The sequence below is a fragment of the Pseudophryne corroboree genome, chromosome 2 (assembly GCF_028390025.1).
Source record: "Pseudophryne corroboree isolate aPseCor3 chromosome 2, aPseCor3.hap2, whole genome shotgun sequence".
Lineage (NCBI taxonomy): Eukaryota > Metazoa > Chordata > Amphibia > Anura > Myobatrachidae > Pseudophryne > Pseudophryne corroboree.
In genome coordinates this window covers 1,053,038,138-1,053,063,954 of record NC_086445.1, presented here as the reverse complement: position 1 = coordinate 1,053,063,954, position 25,817 = coordinate 1,053,038,138, and the positions used below count along the sequence as shown (strand labels likewise).

General features: G+C 54.4%; 1 protein-coding gene across 1 annotated transcript in view; it reads right to left on the bottom strand.

The window, feature by feature from the left end:
- ICOSLG (inducible T cell costimulator ligand) overlaps positions 1-25,817 on the bottom strand; it is a 120,033-nt gene that overhangs the window by 23,163 nt on the left and 71,053 nt on the right. The window contains exon 6 of the mRNA XM_063956900.1: positions 19,373-19,412. Coding sequence (XP_063812970.1) covers positions 19,373-19,412 — 40 coding nt within the window. The remainder of the gene's footprint in view (positions 1-19,372; positions 19,413-25,817) is intronic.

Sequence of the window (25,817 nt, the reverse complement as noted above, 5' to 3'; positions counted from 1 at the left end):
CATCCGTGTATCCGACTGTGTAAGAACTGAGGAGCCCGCTGTCACCACCCGACGCACCGTCTGTCCTACAAAGCCGTTCCCTGGTGTATATCCGTGTATCCGACTGTGTAAGAACTGAGGTGCCCGCTGTCACCACCCGACGCACCATCTGTCCTACAAAGCCGTTCCCTGGTGTACATCCGTGTATCCGACTGTGTAAGAACTGAGGTGCCCGCTGTCACCACCCGACGCAACGTCTGTCCTACAAAGCCGTTCCCTGGTCTACATCCGTGTATCCGACTGTGTAAGTACTGAGGAGCCCGCTGTCACCACCCGACGCACCATCTGTCCTACAAAGCCGTTCCCTGGTGTACATCCGTGTATCCGACTGTGTAAGAACTGAGGTGCCCGCTGTCACCACCCGACGCACCGTCTGTCCTACAAAGCCGTTCCCTGGTGTATATCCGTGTATCCGACTGTGTAAGAACTGAGGTGCCCGCTGTCACCACCCGACGCACCATCTGTCCTACAAAGCCGTTCCCTGGTGTACATCCGTGTATCCGACTGTGTAAGAACTGAGGTGCCCGCTGTCACCACCCGACGCACCATCTGTCCTACAAAGCTGTTCCCTGGTGTACATCCGTGTATCCGACTGTGTAAGAACTGAGGTGCCCGCTGTCACCACCCGACGCACCGTCTGTCCTACAAAGCCGTTCCCTGGTGTATATCCGTGTATCCGACTGTGCAAGAACTGAGGTGCCCGCTGTCACCACCCGACGCACCGTCTGTCCTACAAAGCCGTTCCCTGGTGTACATCCGTGTATCCGACTGTGTAAGAACTGAGGTGCCCGCTGTCACCACCCGACGCACCGTCTGTCCTACAAAGCTGTTCCCTGGTGTACATCCGTGTATCCGACTGTGTAAGAACTGAGGTGCCCGCTGTCACCACCCGACGCACCATCTGTCCTACAAAGCCGTTCCCTGGTGTACATCCGTGTATCCGACTGTGTAAGAACTGAGGTGCCCGCTGTCACCACCCGACGCAACGTCTGTCCTACAAAGCCGTTCCCTGGTCTACATCCGTGTATCCGACTGTGTAAGAACTGAGGTGCCCGCTGTCACCACCCGACGCATCGTCTGTCCTACAAAGCCGTTCCCTGGTGTACATCCGTGTATCCGACTGTGTAAGAACTGAGGTGCCCACTGTCACCACCCGACGCACCATCTGTCCTACAAAGCCGTTCCCTGGTGTACATCCGTGTATCCGACTGTGTAAGAACTGAGGTGCCCGCTGTCACCACCCGACGCACCATCTGTCCTACAAAGCTGTTCCCTGGTGTACATCCGTGTATCCGACTGTGTAAGAACTGAGGTGCCCGCTGTCACCACCCGACGCACCGTCTGTCCTACAAAGCCGTTCCCTGGTGTATATCCGTGTATCCGACTGTGCAAGAACTGAGGTGCCCGCTGTCACCACCCGACGCACCGTCTGTCCTACAAAGCCGTTCCCTGGTGTACATCCGTGTATCCGACTGTGTAAGAACTGAGGTGCCCGCTGTCACCACCCGACGCACCGTCTGTCCTACAAAGCTGTTCCCTGGTGTATATCCGTGTATCCGACTGTGTAAGAACTGAGGTGCCCGCTGTCACCACCCGACGCACCGTCTGTCCTACAAAGCTGTTCCCTGGTGTATATCCGTGTATCCGACTGTGTAAGAACTGAGGTGCCCGCTGTCACCACCCGATGTACCGTCTGTCCTACAAAGCTGTTCCCTGGTGTATATCCGTGTATCCGACTGTGTAAGAACTGAGGTGCCCACTGTCACCACCCGACGCACCGTCTGTCCTACAAAGCCGTTCCCTGGTGTATATCCGTGTATCCGACTGTGTAAGAACTGAGGTGCCCGCTGTCACCACCCGACGCACCGTCTGTCCTACAAAGCTGTTCCCTGGTGTACATCCGTGTATCCGACTGTGTAAGAACTGAGGTGCCCACTGTCACCACCCGACGCACCGTCTGTCCTACAATGCCGTTCCCTGGTGTACATCCGTGTATCCGACTGTGTAAGAACTGAGGTGCCCGCTGTCACCACCCGACGCACCGTCTGTCCTACAAAGCTGTTCCCTGGTGTACATCTGTGTATCCGACTGTGTAAGAACTGAGGTGCCCACTGTCACCACCCGACGCACCGTCTGTCCTACAAAGCTGTTCCCTGGTGTACATCCGTGTATCCGACTGTGTAAGAACTGAGGAGCCCACTGTCACCACCCGACGCACCGTCTGTCCTACAATGCCGTTCCCTGGTGTACATCCGTGTATCCGACTGTGTAAGAACTGAGGTGCCCGCTGTCACCACCCGACGCACCGTCCGTCCTACAAAGCCGTTCCCTGGTGTATATCCGTGTATCCGACTGTGCAAGAACTGAGGTGCCCGCTGTCACCACCCGACGCACCGTCTGTCCTACAAAGCCGTTCCCTGGTGTACATCCGTGTATCCGACTGTGTAAGAACTGAGGTGCCCGCTGTCACCACCCGACGCACCGTCTGTCCTACAAAGCTGTTCCCTGGTGCATATCCGTGTATCCGACTGTGTAAGAACTGAGGTGCCCACTGTCACCACCCGACGCACCGTCTGTCCTACAAAGCCGTTCCCTGGTGTACATCCGTGTATCCGACTGTGTAAGAACTGAGGTGCCCGCTGTCACCACCCGACGCAACGTCTGTCCTACAAAGCCGTTCCCTGGTGTACATCCGTGTATCCGACTATGTAAGAACTGAGGTGCCCGCTGTCACTACCCGACGCACCATCTGTCCTACAAAGCCGTTCCCTGGTCTACATCCGTGTATCCGACTGTGTAAGAACTGAGGAGCCCGCTGTCACCACCCGACGCACCGTCTGTCCTACAAAGCCGTTCCCTGGTGTACATCCGTGTATCCGACTGTGTAAGAACTGAGGTTCCCACTGTCACCACCCGACGCACCATCTGTCCTACAAAGCCGTTCCCTGGTGTACATCCGTGTATCCGACTGTGTAAGAACTGAGGTGCCCGCTGTCACCACCCGACGCACCATCTGTCCTACAAAGCCGTTCCCTGGTGTACATCCGTGTATCCGACTGTGTAAGAACTGAGGTGCCCGCTGTCACCACCCGACGCAACGTCTGTCCTACAAAGCCGTTCCCTGGTCTACATCCGTGTAGCCGACTGTGTAAGTACTGAGAAGCCCGCTGTCACCACCCGACGCACCATCTGTCCTACAAAGCCGTACCCTGGTGTACATCCGTGTATCCGACTGTGCAAGAACTGAGGTGCCCGCTGTCACCACCCGACGCACCATCTGTCCTACAAAGCCGTTCCCTGGTGTACATCCGTGTATCCGACTGTGTAAGAACTGAGGTGCCCGCTGTCACCACCCGACGCACCATCTGTCCTACAAAGCTGTTCCCTGGTGTACATCCGTGTATCCGACTGTGTAAGAACTGAGGTGCCCGCTGTCACCACCCGACGCACCGTCTGTCCTACAAAGCCGTTCCCTGGTGTATATCCGTGTATCCGACTGTGCAAGAACTGAGGTGCCCGCTGTCACCACCCGACGCACCGTCTGTCCTACAAAGCCGTTCCCTGGTGTACATCCGTGTATCCGACTGTGTAAGAACTGAGGTGCCCGCTGTCACCACCCGACGCACCGTCTGTCCTACAAAGCTGTTCCCTGGTGTATATCCGTGTATCCGACTGTGTAAGAACTGAGGTGCCCGCTGTCACCACCCGATGTACCGTCTGTCCTACAAAGCTGTTCCCTGGTGTATATCCGTGTATCCGACTGTGTAAGAACTGAGGTGCCCACTGTCACCACCTGACGCACCGTCTGTCCTACAAAGCTGTTCCCTGGTGTATATCCGTGTATCCGACTGTGTAAGAACTGAGGTGCCCACTGTCACCACCCGACGCACCGTCTGTCCTACAATGCCGTTCCCTGGTGTACATCCGTGTATCCGACTGTGTAAGAACTGAGGTGCCCGCTGTCACCACCCGACGCACCGTCTGTCCTACAAAGCTGTTCCCTGGTGTACATCCGTGTATCCGACTGTGTAAGAACTGAGGTGCCCACTGTCACCACCCGACGCACCGTCTGTCCTACAAAGCTGTTCCCTGGTGTACATCCGTGTATCCGACTGTGTAAGAACTGAGGAGCCCGCTGTCACCACCCGACGCACCGTCTGTCCTACAAAGCCGTTCCCTGGTGTACATCCGTGTATCCGACTGTGTAAGAACTGAGGTGCCCACTGTCACCACCCGACGCACCATCTGTCCTACAAAGCCGTTCCCTGGTGTACATCCGTGTATCCGACTGTGTAAGAACTGAGGTGCCCGCTGTCACCACCCGACGCACCATCTGTCCTACAAAGCCGTTCCCTGGTGTACATCCGTGTATCCGACTGTGTAAGAACTGAGGTGCCCGCTGTCACCACCCGACGCAACGTCTTTCCTACAAAGCCGTTCCCTGGTCTACATCCGTGTATCCGACTGTGTAAGTACTGAGGAGCCCGCTGTCACCACCCGACGCACCATCTGTCCTACAAAGCCGTTCCCTGGTGTACATCCGTGTATCCGACTGTGTAAGAACTGAGGTGCCCGCTGTCACCACCCGACGCACCGTCCGTCCTACAAAGCCGTTCCCTTGTGTATATCCGTGTATCCGACTGTGCAAGAACTGAGGTGCCCGCTGTCACCACCCGACGCACCGTCTGTCCTACAAAGCCGTTCCCTGGTGTACATCCGTGTATCCGACTGTGTAAGAACTGAGGTGCCCGCTGTCACCACCCGACGCACCGTCTGTCCTACAAAGCTGTTCCCTGGTGCATATCCGTGTATCCGACTGTGTAAGAACTGAGGTGCCCACTGTCACCACCCGACGCACCGTCTGTCCTACAAAGCCGTTCCCTGGTGTACATCCGTGTATCCGACTGTGTAAGAACTGAGGTGCCCGCTGTCACCACCCGACGCAACGTCTGTCCTACAAAGCCGTTCCCTGGTGTACATCCGTGTATCCGACTGTGTAAGAACTGAGGTGCCCGCTGTCACTACCCGACGCAACGTCTGTCCTACAAAGCCGTTCCCTGGTCTACATCCGTGTATCCGACTGTGTAAGAACTGAGGAGCCCGCTGTCACCACCCGACGCACCGTCTGTCCTACAAAGCCGTTCCCTGGTGTATATCCGTGTATCCGACTGTGTAAGAACTGAGGTGCCCGCTGTCACCACCCGACGCACCATCTGTCCTACAAAGCCGTTCCCTGGTGTACATCCGTGTATCCGACTGTGTAAGAACTGAGGTGCCCGCTGTCACCACCCGACGCAACGTCTGTCCTACAAAGCCGTTCCCTGGTCTACATCCGTGTATCCGACTGTGTAAGTACTGAGGAGCCCGCTGTCACCACCCGACGCACCATCTGTCCTACAAAGCCGTTCCCTGGTGTACATCCGTGTATCCGACTGTGTAAGAACTGAGGTGCCCGCTGTCACCACCCGACGCACCGTCTGTCCTACAAAGCCGTTCCCTGGTGTATATCCGTGTATCCGACTGTGCAAGAACTGAGGTGCCCGCTGTCACCACCCGACGCACCGTCTGTCCTACAAAGCTGTTCCCTGGTGTATATCCGTGTATCCGACTGTGTAAGAACTGAGGTGCCCGCTGTCACCACCCGAGGTACCGTCTGTCCTACAAAGCTGTTCCCTGGTGTATATCCGTGTATCCGACTGTGTAAGAACTGAGGTGCCCACTGTCACCACCCGACGCACCGTCTGTCCTACAAAGCTGTTCCCTGGTGTATATCCATGTATCCGACTGTGTAAGAACTGAGGTGCCCGCTGTCACCACCCGACGCACCGTCTGTCCTACAAAGCTGTTCCCTGGTGTATATCCGTGTATCCGACTGTGCAAGAAGTGAGGTGCCCGCTGTCACCACCCGACGCACTGTCTGTCCTACAAAGCTGTTCCCTGGTGTATATCCGTGTATCCGACTGTGCAAGAAGTGAGGTGCCCGCTGTCACCACCCGACGCACTGTCTGTCCTACAAAGCTGTTCCCTGGTGTATATCCGTGTATCCGACTGTGTAAGAACTGAGGTGCCCACTGTCACCACCTGACGCACCGTCTGTCCTACAAAGCCGTTCCCTGGTGTATATCCGTGTATCCGACTGTGTAAGAACTGAGGAGCCCGCTGTCACCACCTGACGCACTGTCTGTCCTACAAAGCCGTTCCCTGGTGTATATCCGTGTATCCGACTGTGTAAGAACTGATTTGCCCGCTATCACCACCCGATGTACCGTCTGTCCTACAAAGCCGTTCCCTGGTGTACATCCATGTATCCGACTGTGCAAGAACTGAGGTGCCCGCTGTCACCACCCGATGTACCGTCTGTCCTACAGAGCCGTTCCCTGGTGTATATCCGACTGTGCAAGAACTGAGGTGCCCACTGTCACCACCCGACGCAACGTCTGTCCTACAAAGCTGTTCCCTGGTGTATATCCGTGTATTCGACTGTGCAAGAACTGAGGTGCCCGCTGTCACCACCCGATGTACCGTCTGTCCTACAAAGCCGTTCTCTGGTGTACATCCGTGTATCCGACTGTGTAAGAACTGAGGTGCCCACTGTCACCTCCCGACGCACCGTCTGTCCTACAAAGCTGTTCCCTGGTGTACATCCGTGTATCCGACTGTGTAAGAACTGAGGTGCCCGCTGTCACCACCCGGCGCACCGTCTGTCCTACAAAGCCGTTCTCTGGTCTACATCCGTGTATCCGACTGTGTAAGAACTGAGGTGCCCGCTGTCACCACCCGACGCACCGTCTGTCCTACAAAGCCGTTCTCTGGTCTACATCCGTGTATCCGACTGTGTAAGAACTGAGGTGCCCGCTGTCACCACCCGACGCACCGTCTGTCCTACAAAGCTGTTCCCTGGTGTACATCCGTGTATCCGACTGTGTAAGAACTGAGGTGCCCACTGTCACAACCCGACGCACCGTCTGTCCTACAAAGCTGTTCCCTGGTGTATATCCGTGTATCCGACTGTGTAAGAACTGAGGTGCCCGCTGTCACCACCCGACGCACCGTCTGTCCTACAAAGCCGTTCTCTGGTCTACATCCGTGTATCCGACTGTGTAAGAACTGAGGTGCCCGCTGTCACCACCCGACGCACCGTCTGTCCTACAAAGCCGTTCCCTGGTGTATATCCGTGTATCCGACTGTGTAAGAACTGAGGTGCCCGCTGTCACCACCCGACGCACCGTCTGTCCTACAAAGCCGTTCCCTGGTGTACATCCGTGTATCCGACTGTGCAAGAACTGAGGTGCCCACTGTCACCACCCGACGCACCGTCTGTCCTACAAAGCTGTTCCCTGGTGTATATCCGTGTATCCGACTGTGTAAGAACTGAGGTGCCCCCTGTCACCACCCGACGCACCGTCTGTCCTACAAAGCTGTTCCCTGGTGTATATCCGTGTATCCGACTGTGTAAGAACTGAGGAGCCCGCTGTCACCACCCGACGCACCGTCTGTCCTACAAAGCTGTTCCCTGGTGTACATCCGTGTATCCGACTGTGTAAGAACTGAGGTGCCCGCTGTCACCACCCGACGCACCGTCTGTCCTACAAAGCCGTTCCCTGGTGTATATCCGTGTATCCGACTGTGTAAGAACTGAGGTGCCCACTGTCACCACCCGACGCACCGTCTGTCCTACAAAGCCGTTCCCTGGTGTACATCCGTGTATCCGACTGTGTAAGAACTGAGGTGCCCACTGTCACCACCTGACGCACCGTCTGTCCTACAAAGCTCTTCCCTGGTGTATATCCGTGTATCCGACTGTGCAGGAACTGAGGTACCCGCTGTCACCACCCGACGCACCGTCTGTCCTACAAAGCTGTTCCCTGGTGTATATCCGTGTATCCGACTGTGTAAGAACTGAGGTACCCGCTGTCACCACCCGACGCACCGTCTGTCCTACAAAGCTGGTCCCTGGTGTACATCCGTGTATCCGACTGTGTAAGAACTGAGGTGCCCACTGTCACCACCCGACGCAACGTCTGTCCTACAAAGCTGTTCCCTGGTGTATATCCGTGTATCCGACTGTGTAAGAACTGAGGTGCCCGCTGTCACCACCCGACGCACCGCCTGTCCTACAAAGCTGTTCCCTGGTGTATATCCGTGTATCCGACTGTGCAAGAACTGAGGTGCCCGCTGTCACCACCCGACGCACCGTCTGTCCTACAAAGCTGTTCCCTGGTGTATATCCGTGTATCCGACTGTGTAAGAACTGAGGTGCCCGCTGTCACCACCCAACGCACCGTCTGTCCTACAAAGCCGTTCCCTGGTGTACATCCGTGTATCCGACTGTGTAAGAACTGAGGTGCCCGCTGTCACCACCCGACGCACCATCTGTCCTACAAAGCCGTTCCCTGGTGTACATCCGTGTATCCGACTGTGTAAGAACTGAGGTGCCCGCTGTCACCACCCGACGCACCGTCTGTCCTACAAAGCCGTTCCCTGGTGTATATCCGTGTATCCGACTGTGCAAGAACTGAGGTGCCCGCTGTCACCACCCGACGCACCGTCTGTCCTACAAAGCTGTTCCCTGGTGTACATCCGTGTATCCGTCTGTGTAAGAACTGAGGAGCCCACTGTCACCCCCCGACGCACCGTCTGTCCTACAATGCCGTTCCCTGGTGTATATCCGTGTATCCGACTGTGTAAGAACTGAGGTGCCCGCTGTCACCACCCGACGCACCGTCTGTCCTACAAAGCCGTTCCCTGGTGTATATCCGTGTATCCGACTGTGCAAGAACTGAGGTGCCCGCTGTCACCACCCGACGCACCGTCTGTCCTACAAAGCTGTTCCCTGGTGTATATCCGTGTATCCGACTGTGTAAGAACTGAGGTGCCCGCTGTCACCACCCGACGCACCGTCTGTCCTACAATGCCGTTCCCTGGTGTACATCCGTGTATCCGACTGTGTAAGAACTGAGGTGCCCGCTGTCACCACCCGACGCACCGTCTGTCCTACAAAGCCGTTCCCTGGTGTATATCCGTGTATCCGACTGTGCAAGAACTGAGGTGCCCACTGTCACCACCCGACGCACCGTCTGTCCTACAAAGCTGTTCCCTGGTGTATATCCGTGTATCCGACTGTGTAAGAACTGAGGTGCCCGCTGTCACCACCCGACGCACCGTCTGTCCTACAAAGCTGTTCCCTGGTGTATATCCGTGTATCCGACTGTGTAAGAACTGAGGTGCCCGCTGTCACCACCCGACGCACCGTCTGTCCTACAAAGCCGTTCCCTGGTGTACATCCGTGTATCCGACTGTGTAAGAACTGAGGTGCCCACTGTCACCACCCGACGCACCGTCTGTCCTACAAAGCTGTTCCCTGGTGTACATCCGTGTATCCGACTGTGTAAGAACTGAGGTGCCCGCTGTCACCACCCGACGCAACGTCTGTCCTACAAAGCCGTTCCCTGGTGTATATCCGTGTATCCGACTGTGTAAGAACTGAGGTGCCCACTGTCACTACCCGACGCAACGTCTGTCCTACAAAGCCGCTCCCTGGTCTACATCCGTGTATCCGACTGTGTAAGAACTGAGGAGCCCGCTGTCACCACCCGACGCAACGTCTGTCCTACAAAGCCGCTCCCTGGTCTACATCCGTGTATCCGACTGTGTAAGAACTGAGGTGCCCACTGTCACCACCCGACGCACCATCTGTCCTACAAAGCCGTTCCCTGGTGTACATCCGTGTATCCGACTGTGTAAGAACTGAGGTGCCCACTGTCACCACCCGACGCACCATCTGTCCTACAAAGCCGTTCCCTGGTGTACATCCGTGTATCCGACTGTGTAAGAACTGAGGTGCCCGCTGTCACCACCCGACGCACCATCTGTCCTACAAAGCCGTTCCCTGGTGTACATCCGTGTATCCGACTGTGTAAGAACTGAGGGGCCCGCTGTCACCACCCGACGCACCGTCTGTCCTACAAAGCCGTTCCCTGGTGTATATCCGTGTATCCGACTGTGCAAGAACTGAGGTGCCCGCTGTCACCACCCGACGCACCGTCTGTCCTACAAAGCCGTTCCCTGGTGTATATCCGTGTATCCGACTGTGCAAGAACTGAGGTGCCCGCTGTCACCACCCGATGTACCGTCTGTCCTACAAAGCTGTTCCCTGGTGTATATCCGTGTATCCGACTGTGTAAGAACTGAGGTGCCCGCTGTCACCACCCGACGCACCGTCTGTCCTACAAAGCTGTTCCCTGGTGTACATCCGTGTATCCGACTGTGTAAGAACTGAGGTGCCCACTGTCACCACCCGACGCACCGTCTGTCCTACAATGCCGTTCCCTGGTGTACATCCGTGTATCCGACTGTGTAAGAACTGAGGTGCCCGCTGTCACCACCCGACGCACCGTCTGTCCTACAAAGCCGTTCCCTGGTGTATATCCGTGTATCCGACTGTGTAAGAACTGAGGTGCCCACTGTCACCACCCGACGCACCATCTGTCCTACAAAGCCGTTCCCAGGTGTATATCCGTGTATCCGACTGTGTAAGAACTGAGGTGCCCGCTGTCACCACCCGACGCACCATCTGTCCTACAAAGCTGTTCCCTGGTGTACATCCGTGTATCCGACTGTGTAAGAACTGAGGTGCCCGCGGTCACCACCCGACGCACCATCTGTCCTACAAAGCTGTTCCCTGGTGTATATCCGTGTATCCGACTGTGTAAGAACTGAGGTGCCCACTGTCACCACCCGACGCACCGTCTGTCCTACAAAGCTGTTCCCTGGTGTACATCCGTGTATCCGACTGTGTAAGAACTGAGGTACCCGCTGTCACCACCCGACGCACCGTCTGTCCTACAAAGCTGTTCCCTGGTGTATATCCGTGTATCCGACTGTGCAGGAACTGAGGAGCCCGCTGTCACCACCCGACGCACCATCTGTCCTACAAAGCTGTTCCCTGGTGTACATCCGTGTATCCGACTGTGTAAGAACTGAGGTGCCCGCGGTCACCACCCGACGCACCATCTGTCCTACAAAGCTGTTCCCTGGTGTATATCCGTGTATCCGACTGTGTAAGAACTGAGGTGCCCACTGTCACCACCCGACGCACCGTCTGTCCTACAAAGCTGTTCCCTGGTGTACATCCGTGTATCCGACTGTGTAAGAACTGAGGTACCTGCTGTCACCACCCGACGCACCGTCTGTCCTACAAAGCTGTTCCCTGGTGTATATCCGTGTATCCGACTGTGTAAGAACTGAGGTGCCCGCTGTCACCACCCGACGCACCGTCTGTCCTACAAAGCCGTTCCCTGGTGTACATCCGTGTATCCGACTGTGTAAGAACTGAGGTGCCCGCTGTCACCACCCGACGCACCGTCTGTCCTACAAAGCCGTTCCCTGGTCTACATCCGTGTATCCGACTGTGTAAGAACTGAGGTGCCCACTGTCACCACCCGACGCACCGTCTGTCCTACAAAGCCGTTCCCTGGTGTACATCCGTGTATCCGACTGTGTAAGAACTGAGGTGCCCACTGTCACCACCCGACGCACCGTCTGTCCTACAAAGCCGTTCCCTGGTGTATATCCGTGTATCCGACTGTGTAAGAACTGAGGTGCCCGCTGTCACCACCCGACGCACCGTCTGTCCTACAAAGCCGTTCCCTGGTGTACATCCGTGTATCCGACTGTGCAAGAACTGAGGTGCCCGCTGTCTCCACCCGACGCACCGTCTGTCCTACAAAGCTGTTCCCTGGTGTACATCCGTGTATCCGACTGTGCAGGAACTGAGGAGCCCACTGTCACCACCCGATGTACCGTCTGTCCTACAAAGCTGTTCCCTGGTGTACATCCGTGTATCCGACTGTGTAAGAAGTGAGGTGCCCGCTGTCACCACCCGACGCACCGTCTGTCCTACAGAGCCGTTCCCTGGTGTACATCCGTGTATCCGACTGTGTAAGAACTGAGGTGCCCGCTGTCACCACCCGACGCAACGTCTGTCCTACAGAGCCGTTCCCTGGTGTACATCCGTGTATCCGACTGTGTAAGAACTGAGGTGCCCGCTGTCACCACCCGACGCACCGTCTGTCCTACAAAGCCGTTCCCTGGTGTATATCCGTGTATCCGACTGTGTAAGAACTGAGGTGCCCGCTGTCACCACCCGACGCACCGTCTGTCCTACAAAGCCGTTCCCTGGTGTACATCCGTGTATCCGACTGTGTACGAACTGAGGTGCCCGCTGTCACCACCCGACGCAACGTCTGTCCTACAAAGCCGTTCCCTGGTCTACATCCGTGTATCCGACTGTGTAAGAACTGAGGAGCCCGCTGTCACCACCCGACGCACCGTCTGTCCTACAAAGCTGTTCCCTGGTGTATATCCGTGTATCCGACTGTGCAAGAACTGAGGTGCCCGCTGTCACCACCCGACGCACCATCTGTCCTACAAAGCTGTTCCCTGGTGTACATCCGTGTATCCGACTGTGTAAGAACTGAGGTGCCCACTGTCACCACCCGACGCACCGTCTGTCCTACAAAGCCGTTCCCTGGTGTACATCCGTGTATCCGACTGTGTAAGAACTGAGGTGCCCGCTGTCACCACCCGACGCACCGTCTGTCCTACAAAGCTGTTCCCTGGTGTACATCCGTGTATCCGACTGTGTAAGAACTGAGGTGCCCGCTGTCACCACCCGACGCACCGTCTGTCCTACAAAGCTGTTCCCTGGTCTACATCCGTGTATCCGACTGTGTAAGAACTGAGGAGCCCGCTGTCACCACCCGACGCACCGTCTGTCCTACAAAGCTGTTCCCTGGTGTACATCCGTGTATCCGACTGTGTAAGAACTGAGGAGCCCGCTGTCACCACCCGACGCACCGTCTGTCCTACAAAGCCGTTCCCTGGTTTACATCCGTGTATCCGACTGTGTAAGAACTGAGGAGCCCGCTGTCACCACCCGACGCACCGTCTGTCCTACAAAGCCGTTCCCTGGTGTACATCCGTGTATCCGACTGTGTAAGAACTGAGGTACCCACTGTCACCACCCGACGCACCGTCTGTCCTACAAAGCCGTTCTCTGGTCTACATCCGTGTATCCGACTGTGTCAGAACTGAGGAGCCCGCTGTCACCACCCGACGCAACGTCTGTCCTACAAAGGCGTTCCCTGGTCTACATCCGTGTATCCGACTGTGTAAGAACTGAGGAGCCCGCTGTCACCACCCGACGCACCGTCTGTCCTACAAAGCCGTTCCCTGGTCTACATCCGTGTATCCGACTGTGTAAGAACTGAGGAGCCCGCTGTCACCACCCGACGCAACGTCTGTCCTACAAAGCCGTTCCCTGGTCTACATCCGTGTATCCGACTGTGTAAGAACTGAGGAGCCCGCTGTCACCACCCGACGCAACGTCTGTCCTACAAAGCTGTTCCCTGGTCTACATCCGTGTATCCGACTGTGTAAAAACTGAGGAGCCCGCTGTCACCACCCGACGCACCGTCTGTCCTACAAAGCCGTTCCCTGGTGTACATCCGTGTATCCGACTGTGTAAGAACTGAGGTGCCCGCTGTCACCACCCGACGCACCGTCTGTCCTACAAAGCCGTTCCCTGGTGTACATCCGTGTATCCGACTGTGTAAGAACTGAGGTGCCCGCTGTCACCACCCGACGCACCGTCTGTCCTACAAAGCCGTTCTCTGGTCTACATCCGTGTATCCGACTGTGTAAGAACTGAGGTGCCCGCTGTCACCACCCGACGCACCGTCTGTCCTACAATGCCGTTCCCTGGTGTACATCCGTGTATCCGACTGTGTAAGAACTGAGGAGCCCGCTGTCACCACCCGACGCAACGTCTGTCCTACAAAGCCGTTCCCTGGTCTACATCCGTGTATCCGACTGTGTAAGAACTGAGGAGCCCGCTGTCACCACCCGACGCAACGTCTGTCCTACAAAGCCGTTCCCTGGTCTACATCCGTGTATCCGACTGTGTAAGAACTGAGGAGCCCGCTGTCACCACCCGACGCACCGTCTGTCCTACAAAGCTGTTCCCTGGTGTATATCCGTGTATCCGACTGTGCAAGAACTGAGGTGCCCGCTGTCACCACCCGACGCACCGTCTGTCCTACAAAGCTGTTCCCTGGTGTATATCCGTGTATCCGACTGTGTAAGAACTGAGGTGCCCGCTGTCACCACCCGACGCACCGTCTGTCCTACAAAGCCGTTCCCTGGTCTACATCCGTGTATCCGACTGTGTAAGAACTGAGGAGCCCGCTGTCACCACCCGACGCAACGTCTGTCCTACAAAGCCGTTCCCTGGTCTACATCCGTGTATCCGACTGTGTAAGAACTGAGGAGCCCGCTGTCACCACCCGACGCACCGTCTGTCCTACAAAGCTGTTCCCTGGTGTATATCCGTGTATCCGACTGTGCAAGAACTGAGGTGCCCGCTGTCACCACCCGACGCACCGTCTGTCCTACAAAGCTGTTCCCTGGTGTATATCCGTGTATCCGACTGTGTAAGAACTGAGGTGCCCGCTGTCACCACCCGACGCACCGTCTGTCCTACAAAGCTGTTCCCTGGTGTACATCCGTGTATCCGACTGTGTAAGAACTGAGGAGCCCGCTGTCACCACCCGACGCACCGTCTGTCCTACAAAGCCGTTCCCTGGTGTACATCCGTGTATCCGACTGTGTAAGAACTGAGGTGCCCGCTGTCACCACCCGACGCACCGTCTGTCCTACAAAGCCGTTCCCTGGTGTATATCCGTGTATCCAAATGTGTAAGAACTGAGGTGCGCACTGTCACCACCCGACGCAACGTCTGTCCTACAAAGCTGTTCCCTGGTGTATATCCGTGTATCCGACTGTGCAAGAACTGAGGTGCCCACTGTCACCACCCGACGCACCGTCTGTCCTACAAAGCCGTTCCCTGGTGTATATCCGTGTATCCGACTGTGTAAGAACTGAGGTGCCCACTGTCACCACCCGACGCAACGTCTGTCCTACAAAGCTGTTCCCTGGTGTATATCCGTGTATCCGACTGTGCAAGAACTGAGGTGCCCACTGTCACCACCCGACGCAACGGCTGTCCTACAAAGCTGTTCCCTGGTGTATATCCGTGTATCCGACTGTGCAAGAACTGAGGTGCCCGCTGTCACCACCCGATGTACCGTCTGTCCTACAAAGCCGTTCTCTGGTGTACATCCGTGTATCCGACTGTGTAAGAACTGAGGTGCCCACTGTCACCTCCCGACGCACCGTCTGTCCTACAAAGCTGTTCCCTGGTGTACATCCGTGTATCCGACTGTGTAAGAACTGAGGTGCCCGCTGTCACCACCCGACGCACCGTCTGTCCTACAAAGCCGTTCTCTGGTCTACATCCGTGTATCCGACTGTGTAAGAACTGAGGTGCCCGCTGTCACCACCCGACGCACCGTCTGTCCTACAAAGCCGTTCTCTGGTCTACATCCATGTATCCGACTGTGTAAGAACTGAGGTGCCCGCTGTCACCACCCGACGCACCATCTGTCCTACAAAGCTGTTCCCTGGTGTACATCCGTGTATCCGACTGTGTAAGAACTGAGGTGCCCGCTGTCACCACCCGACGCACCGTCTGTCCTACAAAGCCGTTCTCTGGTCTACATCCGTGTATCCGACTGTGTAAGAACTGAGGTGCCCGCTGTCACCACCCGACGCACCGTCTGTCCTACAAAGCTGTTCCCTGGTGTACATCCGTGTATCCGACTGTGTAAGAACTGAGGTGCCCACTGTCACAACCCGACGCACCGTCTGTCCTACAAAGCTGTTCCCTGGTGTATATCCGTGTATCCGACTGTGTAAGAACTGAGGTGCCCGCTGTCACCACCCGACGCACCGTCTGTCCTACAAAGCCGTTCCCTGGTGTATATCCGTGTATCCGACTGTGTAAGAACTGAGGTGCCCGCTGTCACCACCCGACGCACCGTCTGTCCTACAAAGCCGTTCCCTGGTGTACATCCGTGTATCCGACTGTGCAAGAACTGAGGTGCCCACTGTCACCACCCGACGCACCGTCTGTCCTACAAAGCTGTTCCCTGGTGTATATCCGTGTATCCGACTGTGTAAGAACTGAGGTGCCCCCTGTCACCACCCGACGCACCGTCTGTCCTACAAAGCCGTTCCCTGGTGTATATCCGTGTATCCGACTGTGTAAGAACTGAGGTGCCCGCTGTCACCACCCGACGCATCGTCTGTCCTACAAAGCCGTTCCCTGGTGTACATCCGTGTATCCGACTGTGCAAGAACTGAGGTGCCCACTGTCACCACCCGACGCACCGTCTGTCCTACAAAGCTGTTCCCTGGTGTATATCCGTGTATCCGACTGTGTAAGAACTGAGGTGCCCCCTGTCACCACCCGACGCACCGTCTGTCCTACAAAGCTGTTCCCTGGTGTATATCCGTGTATCCGACTGTGTAAGAACTGAGGAGCCCGCTGTCACCACCCGACGCACCGTCTGTCCTACAAAGCTGTTCCCTGGTGTACATCCGTGTATCCGACTGTGTAAGAACTGAGGTGCCCGCTGTCACCACCCGACGCACCGTCTGTCCTACAAAGCCGTTCCCTGGTGTATATCCGTGTATCCGACTGTGTAAGAACTGAGGTGCCCACTGTCACCACCCGACGCACCGTCTGTCCTACAAAGCCGTTCCCTGGTGTACATCCGTGTATCCGACTGTGTAAGAACTGAGGTGCCCACTGTCACCACCTGACGCACCGTCTGTCCTACAAAGCTCTTCCCTGGTGTATATCCGTGTATCCGACTGTGCAGGAACTGAGGTACCCGCTGTCACCACCCGACGCACCGTCTGTCCTACAAAGCTGTTCCCTGGTGTATATCCGTGTATCCGACTGTGTAAGAACTGAGGTACCCGCTGTCACCACCCGACGCACCGTCTGTCCTACAAAGCTGGTCCCTGGTGTACATCCGTGTATCCGACTGTGTAAGAACTGAGGTGCCCACTGTCACCACCCAACGCACCGTCTGTCCTACAAAGCCGTTCCCTGGTGTACATCCGTGTATCCGACTGTGTAAGAACTGAGGTGCCCGCTGTCACCACCCGACGCACCATCTGTCCTACAAAGCCGTTCCCTGGTGTACATCCGTGTATCCGACTGTGTAAGAACTGAGGTGCCCGCTGTCACCACCCGACGCACCGTCTGTCCTACAAAGCCGTTCCCTGGTGTATATCCGTGTATCCGACTGTGCAAGAACTGAGGTGCCCGCTGTCACCACCCGACGCACCGTCTGTCCTACAAAGCTGTTCCCTGGTGTACATCCGTGTATCCGTCTGTGTAAGAACTGAGGAGCCCACTGTCACCCCCCGACGCACCGTCTGTCCTACAATGCCGTTCCCTGGTGTACATCCGTGTATCCGACTGTGTAAGAACTGAGGTGCCCGCTGTCACCACCCGACGCACCGTCTGTCCTACAAAGCCGTTCCCTGGTGTATATCCGTGTATCCGACTGTGCAAGAACTGAGGTGTCCACTGTCACCACCCGACGCACCGTCTGTCCTACAAAGCCGTTCCCTGGTGTACATCCGTGTATCCGACTGTGTAAGAACTGAGGTGCCCGCTGTCACCACCCGACGCACCGTCTGTCCTACAAAGCTGTTCCCTGGTGTATATCCGTGTATCCGACTGTGTAAGAACTGAGGTGCCCGCTGTCACTACCCGACGCAACGTCTGTCCTACAAAGCCGCTCCCTGGTCTACATCCGTGTATCCGACTGTGTAAGAACTGAGGAGCCCGCTGTTACCACCCGACGCAACGTCTGTCCTACAAAGCCGCTCCCTGGTCTACATCCGTGTATCCGACTGTGTAAGAACTGAGGTGTCCACTGTCACCACCCGACGCACCATCTGTCCTACAAAGCCGTTCCCTGGTCTACATCCGTGTATCCGACTGTGTAAGTACTGAGGAGCCCGCTGTCACCACCCGACGCACCATCTGTCCTACAAAGCCGTTCCCTGGTGTACATCCGTGTATCCGACTGTGTAAGAACCGAGGTGCCCGCTGTCACCACCCGACGCACCGTCTGTCCTACAAAGCCGTTCCCTGGTGTATATCCGTGTATCCGACTGTGCAAGAACTGAGGTGCCCGCTGTCACCACCCGACGCACCGTCTGTCCTACAAAGCTGTTCCCTGGTGTATATCCGTGTATCCGACTGTGTAAGAACTGAGGTGCCCCCTGTCACCACCCGACGCACCGTCTGTCCTACAAAGCCGTTCCCTGGTGTATATCCATGTATCCGACTGTGCAAGAACTGAGGTGCCCGCTGTCACCACCCGACGCACCGTCTGTCCTACAAAGCCGTTCCCTGGTGTATATCCGTGTATCCGACTGTGTAAGAACTGAGGAGCCCGCTGTCACCACCCGACGCACCGTCTGTCCTACAAAGCTGTTCCCTGGTGTACATCCGTGTATCCGACTGTGTAAGAACTGAGGTGCCCGCTGTCACCACCCGACGCACCGTCTGTCCTACAAAGCCGTTCCCTGGTGTATATCCGTGTATCCGACTGTGTAAGAACTGAGGTGCCCGCTGTCACCACCCGATGTACCGTCTGTCCTACAGAGCCCTATGGTTGGTGCAGTTTCTCCGTCTGAGTTTGGTCTCCTGTGTGAGCGGTTCAGAGTCTTTCTACGCCTTCAGTGACACGCCTCACATGCCCAGAAGACGCCACACGTATGTCACCCACAGTCACCTTCCAGAATCGCCCCTCACATCTCTGCTACCGCGCGTCTGACTTTGATCTCATGCATAGTGCGTCTCAGACTAAAGGCCCATACACACTTGACGATAAAATGAGCGACGTCGTTCATTTCAGCCCTCATCAACGACGTCGCTCATTATTTCGTCAAGTGTGTATGCATCCGACGACCACCGATGCGCGGCCCCGCGGGACGTTAACGACCCTCGCTTATCTGTGGAGCATGTATGCTCAATTTCCACTATGGTCGTTACCGACCAGAGACGTCGTTGAATGTGTATGGTGTGAACGACCAACGACCAAGCCACTGTACACCAGCCCTGTTCCCAGCTCATTATTTTAATAAACTGTTCAGCTTGGATGCTTCAACAATGAATGGTCTTTGGTCGTTGGTCTTTGGTCGTTGGTCTTTGGTAGTGTGTATGCTCATGTCGTTTGCTCAGCTGTCAAGGGAAGTTCAAGGGAAGTCGTTAACGACGGTCGTTAATGATGTGTGCATCGTCAAGTGTGTATGGGCCTTAAGACTTGGTGTCTGTATGAATATCAGCGTTGTGTCCGTCTCATAATCAGGCCCACTAATGTAATTATATTGTGGTTACACTGACCTCTCATGTGCCGGCTGGTATCGTACCCGCTGCTCGGAGTCTGCAAATAGAAAACACTTATGTGTGTTACATGTATCAACAGCAAACGCTGAATAAAGGATTAGAAAGGACATACAGTAGCTGCCTGTGGCGGACTCCTGGCTGGGGGAGATGGGCATTGATCTCTGATATCTCCCAATACATTGTGATTGGGGTCAATAAAGTGGTCAGGATGCTGCTGCAGCGATAACTCCCCTGTTCCAGGCCCCTCCCCCCGCGCTGCGATGTGTCAGCTTTACATTTGTGTTACTACGCATGTGTGACTTCAGTGGTTGTGTGATCACCACACACGTGTGCAAATGTGACCAAAATTATTTCACACACCAGGTCATTAACCGCACTACGTCAATGTACAATCTTCCCTTGCGCAGAGGGACGCGGCGCCTGAGGGGAGAACTGGGATGGATCTGATTGGATTCTTTTTGGGTACGCCAGGAGGGATCTCTATTGGATCCCTCCCAGGAAGATTGTCCAAAGGCTTCTATAGGGTAACGCCCACAAAGGCTGTCGTTACCCTCCACACCGGAAACACAGGGTCACAGGATTAGTACATATGAAAATGCGGTAAAAACCCAGAAAACATTTATCCTTTAGTACATCCTGCCCCTAGTCTCCAAACCTTCACGCGTTTCCCTCCCGTATCTGCCCGGATGTCTGTGTGAACGTAAGATCAGCGCTGTGTATCCCAGACAGAGCAATCTGTGCCTCACTCCTGTATCTGACCCCCCCCCCCCCCCCAGACTCCCACTGGGAGACTGGGGGGCCGGCAGGTATGGGGGGAGGGGCTTATTGTTCTGCTCCGGCGGGTGTGGCTGGGATACACATGTGGGTACCACATTAAAATATCACTAATAATGATACTGACGTGCATAGTTGCCTACCCTCCCTCATTCTGCAGGAGACTCCCTGAAATAGCAGCAATCTCCCTGACTCCCTGAATAGACCAGCAATCTCCCTGATTGTACCTTACCCCATTATACAGCTGTTACATTCTTGGGGGGAAAAAAGAAATCAGAGATACATACATTAAAATGGGCTCATCAGCGCCATTTCCCTGCTTTAGTTATAAGGCACAATGGCCCTCATTCCGAGTTGATCGCTCGCTAGCTACTTTTAGCAGCCGTGAAAACGCATAGTCGCCGCCCACCGGGGAGTGTATTTTCGCTTTGCAGGAGTGTGAACGCCTGTGCAGCCGCGCGGCAGCAAACACATTTTGTGCAAAACAAGACCAGCGCTGTAGTTACTTATCCTGTGCGATGATTGCTGCGACGAGTGACACGGTAATGACGTCAGATACCCGCCCAGCAAACGCCCGGCCACGCCTGCAAACACTCCCAGAAAACGGTCAGTTGACACCCAGAAACTCCCACTTCCTGTCAATCTCCTTGCGACCGCCAGTGCGACTGAAAGCGTCGCTAGAACCTGTGCAAAACCACGATGTTCTTTGTACCTATACTCTGCACGTGCGCATTGCGGTGCACACGCATGCGCAGATTAGCCATTTTTTTTAAATGATCGCTACATAGCGAACAACGGCAGCTAGCGATCAACTTGGAATGAGGCACAATGATCCCTATGGCTACATACATTTTATATAAGGTTTCTCCTGGCCACGTACAGTATATGGAACCTCTTGTATAACACAATACAGGAACAATTCCTGCAAAATATCAGTGTCTTTTCTTCAACAATTAGATCTTACTAACTTTGGGGCTCATTTACATTTGGATGTAAGTAATTTTCATGACGCCTCTCAGATGTAGCGTTACACACCCGCGCTGATAGGTATTACTGTCACATCTCCCGGACACGCTTTTTCAAAAGTAGGCGCGTATGCTGAAGTGTGAAGATTGCTTATGGTGTAAAATGGGCTCAGCACTGGGGTAAAGCATTTACTATTACATATATACTGTAGACCCACATACACGCCTGCCTCTGCCCTCTTCATATGTGCTTTTCTTTACTTATATGCATAGGAGTGCGCCGTGGGGGTGCCTGGTGCGATGTGCGGCACCCCCCACACGCCAAGCCAGCTGCAGCACAGTGGATGGTGATCACTGCTATTTCCTGGCTGTGGTAACCCCCCCCCCCCCCTGCTGCGGCAGCCGCAGCCAGGGCGAGCCAAAATACAGTATGCTGAGCCATTGCTCAGATTAACTGGGGCAGCGGCGATTTTCTGCACTGATTTGCAGTGTTTATCTAAAAGTGGGCGTGGTCACGGAGGTCCGCGATTAGACCACACCCCAAACTTTCCCTGAGCCCGGCAATCTACTGTATGTGCAGCCCTGCCTTCTCCTGCTGGTGCAGGTGGATCTCTGACAGCAGCCATCCCATGGAGCCCGCCAAGAAGGAGAAGGTAAGGTTTGTGTGTGTGTGTGTGTGTGTGTGTGTGTGTGTGTGTGTGTGTGTGTGTGTGTGTGTGTCAGCAGACCCGGCAACATGGGGCAAAGAGTACACCTGTACCAGGCCCCAAGGTTCTGAGGGGCCCCGAGGTTCTGACCCCACCCCCTGTTCTATCTCTGCTATAGTGTACATGATCCAGGAGGAGCCACAGCATGACAGAACCACAAGAACCTGCAGACACCCTCCCCACCCATGAGGAAACTGACACAGAGACAGTGTGGTAAGTGTCAGTGTATTTTTACTATATTTCCATTCTCATGAAATCTCTCTGTCTCTCTATCTTTCCCTCCCCCTCTCTCATCCCCTCTCTCTCCCTATCTTTTCCTCCTTCTTCCCCCCCTCTCTCTCCCTCCCCCACTCTCCCTCCACCCCCCATATGTCTCTCTCCTACTTTCTCTCCCTCACTCTCTCTATGGGGCCTATTTATCATGGATTACATACAGGGGCGGATTGGGAACAAAAAGTGGCCCTGGAAAAATTTGTACTAGTGGCCCCACATGGGCAGCACCAGAGGTGTAAGGTCTAGCCATGGGCCATGGCAGCAGCACCCTCCCCCCAAGACTTTCCAGATAGTGGGCATGTCCAGCATCAAGGGGGGAGTTAAAAAGAAATAAAATTAAATATTATGAGCACATTATATGATACAACTTCAGAATTTAGGAAACTATATCATTCTTTAGAAAGATATATTTTCTTGCTTATTACACCAACCGTATCCCAATCACTATTCACTCAATCTTATATGTCAGCCAAGCAGGCAGACAGAGCATACACTAGATCATCTGCAATCACAGGCTAAGTGGCAAAGTCATTTTCATATATGCTAATTATTTTTCATCTTATTCATTATGTCTATAAAAAGGACCACATGTCCTCAAACAAAACAGGCCTCACGGGTGCGTCGGCCCTCCGGGAATCTTCCCTGTGGGTCCTATGGCCAATCCACCTCTGATTACATATTGAAAGCGATCTGGGCAGGATCTTACTGCAAAGGATCACATTGCAATATGCAATCCCTTCAGGTGACCATGATGCACTGAGGCATTTCTGGCAGAAGGTTCTCAGGGAACCCAGCCAGCTCTACTTTCCCCGATCTGTACCCCATAGGATACAATGGGCTATCGCAGTCAAATATTGCAGTAGCTTCTGGGAACATTGGCCCTCATTCCGAGTTGTTCGCTCGGTATTTTTCATCGCATCGCAGTGAAAATCCGCTTAGTACGCATGCGCAATGTTCGCACTGCGACTGCGCCAAGTAACTTTACTATGAAGAAAGTATTTTTACTCACGGCTTTTTCTTCGCTCCGGCGATCGTAATGTGATTGACAGGAAATGGGTGTTACTGGGCGGATACACGGCGTTTCAGGGGCGTGTGGCTGAAAACGCTACCGTTTCCGGAAAAAACGCAGGAGTGGCCGGGGAAACGGTGGGAGTGCCTGGGCGAACGCTGGGTGTGTTTGTGACGTCAACCAGGAACGACAAGCACTGAAATGATCGCACAGGCAGAGTAAGTCTGGAGCTACTCTGAAACTGCTAACTCGTTTGTAATCGCAATATTGCGCGTACGTCGGTCGCAATTTTAAGAAGCTAAGATTCACTCCCAGTAGGCGGCGGCTTAGCGTGTGTAACTCTGCTACATTCGCCTTGCGAGCGAACAACTCGGAATGAGGGCCATTGATACATAGGCCCTCATTCCGAGTTGTTGGCTCGCTAGCTGCTTTTAGCAGCATTGCACACGCTAAGCCGCCGCCCTCTGGGAGTGTATCTTAGCTTAGCAGAATAGCGAACGAAAGATTAGCAGAATTGCTAATAAATAATTCCCTGCAGTTTCTGAGTAGCTCCAGACCTACTCACAGATTGCGATCACCTCAGCCCGTTTAGTTCCTGGTTTGACGTCACAAACATGCCCTGCCACTCCCCCATTTCTCCAGCCACTCCTGCGTTTTTACCTGGCACACCTGCGTTTTTTTAGCACACTCCCTGAAAACGCAGAGTTGCCGCCCAGAAACACCCACTTCCTGTCAATCACACTACGATCACTCGAGCGATGAAAAAACGTCGCTCAAGCTTGGGTAAAACTACAAACTTTTGTGTGAAAGTACTTAGCGCATGCACTGCCCTGCGAAAATCGGCAACGAGCGATCAACTCGGAATGACCACCATTGTGCAGCATTGCATCCTCCATGGAAACCTATGGGGGATGGGGCTGCGGGCGGAAATGGAGGGATTGCAGTAGGTATCTTCGATACCTGCTGCAATCCCTTCTTTATACATACCAGTTAAACTTAATATTTGCGGCTAATTTCTGAAAACGGGTGTTTTCAGGAGACATAGCCGCAAATATTTTTTGATAAATGGGCCCCTCTGTCTCTCTCCTTATCACATCCGTATCCCTCTCTCATTTTTCCCTCCCCCCTCTCTTCTGGGGGGATCTCTCTATCTCCCCCTTTCTCTCTCAGTGGTCGAGGTGCCACCTGACCTGCAGTCATTTACTTCTACCACAGTCTACTCCAGCGGGGTAAGGCTTCATGGTCGTGCTGGATGATGGGTGCTGTGCTGGGTCAGAGGCAGAACTACAGATGTTGCCACGCTCATCCATCATTGCGGCATGGATTGCGTGACTAGTGTGCCTTAGTCTATGATGCACGTGTGCATATTCACGCGCATGCCATAGTCTTCTATGGAGCGAACGTTGGCTGCAACTATTCACAACACAGCGTTCAGTGCAGCTTGCCACGATGCGAATGCCCGTGGGTACACACCGTGGCAAAGACGAGGCTGGCTACATCTGTAGTGGCGGTGCTAGGGGCACCAGCCAAAATCTGCCTTGGGCATCAAATGGATTAGGGCCGACTCTGGGCATAATGTGAATTTGGCTCATACTGTGTGGCATAATGTTAATTTTGGCTCATACCATGTGTCATAATATGAATTTCGTCTCGTACCGTGTGGCATAATGTGAATTTGGATCATACTGTGTGGCGTAATGTGAATTTCGGCTCATACTGTGGTGTAATGTGAGTAAGGGTCACTGCTGTAAGCAGCCTGTGAGCATGGGGATATGTATGACAAATGCTGGTGCCCTGCGGAAGAAGAGTGTGATGGCATAGAAAGAGGCAGATGTGGCTGTGATGGCACGTGTTCATTTTAAACTGTACTTGTGTTATATTAAAAATTCAAATGTTCAGCCCCCTAAGTCTCCCATACTTTTCAGAATGTCCCACTCAAATTTAGGGTGTAGGTGCTTGGGGGTGCAAGGGGTGGGGGGTGCATATGCACCTAGGCCCTCCACTCTCTAGTTCCGTCACTGGGTCACGGATAGGTTGAGGAAGTGTAAGCAGCGATAGGGTGCAGCGGCAGCTAGGACTCAGGGTTATGCCGTAGCGGACAGTCAGTACCGGGCGGGTGGTCACACCATTATGTTTCATTTTATTTCTCTGGGGTGTATTATATCTATGTTATTGTTAGGAACTAGGGAGAAATTAGATTAAGCTACGTGATATTACTGAGATAATGTAAAATATTGCTTGACGTGTCCCTGGGCGGTGCTAGACATGACCCTCCTGCGGTGCACCCCCTAATAAAATAAGCTGTGCACGCCTATGTTTATATGTATGTAAATACTATGGTCATTTTAGAACTAAAGCAACTTTATACATGGTCTTCAATAGGTGAGAGGGCTGGTGGTGGATCTAGCAGGGGAAATGTTTTACCAAACACAGATTGCAGATTCCATTTACTGACCCTCCGTCATCTTCTGACCTCCTGAACCATTCCTGCAGTCTCCTTGCCCCGGGAACACTCCCTCCCTCTACCTCCCTGATAGAACCCGTGTTATTAAGGACACTGCGGCCCAAATATAGTCCTCAGGTTCTGTGTGTGTGCATCTCAATGCCATGGTTACCGGAAGCTTTTGTTATGGCTGTAGCCTTTGTGGAACACTTAGTGATCAGCTGATTGGGAGAGTCATGGTAGTGAGCCGGGTGATCAGCTGATTGGGAGA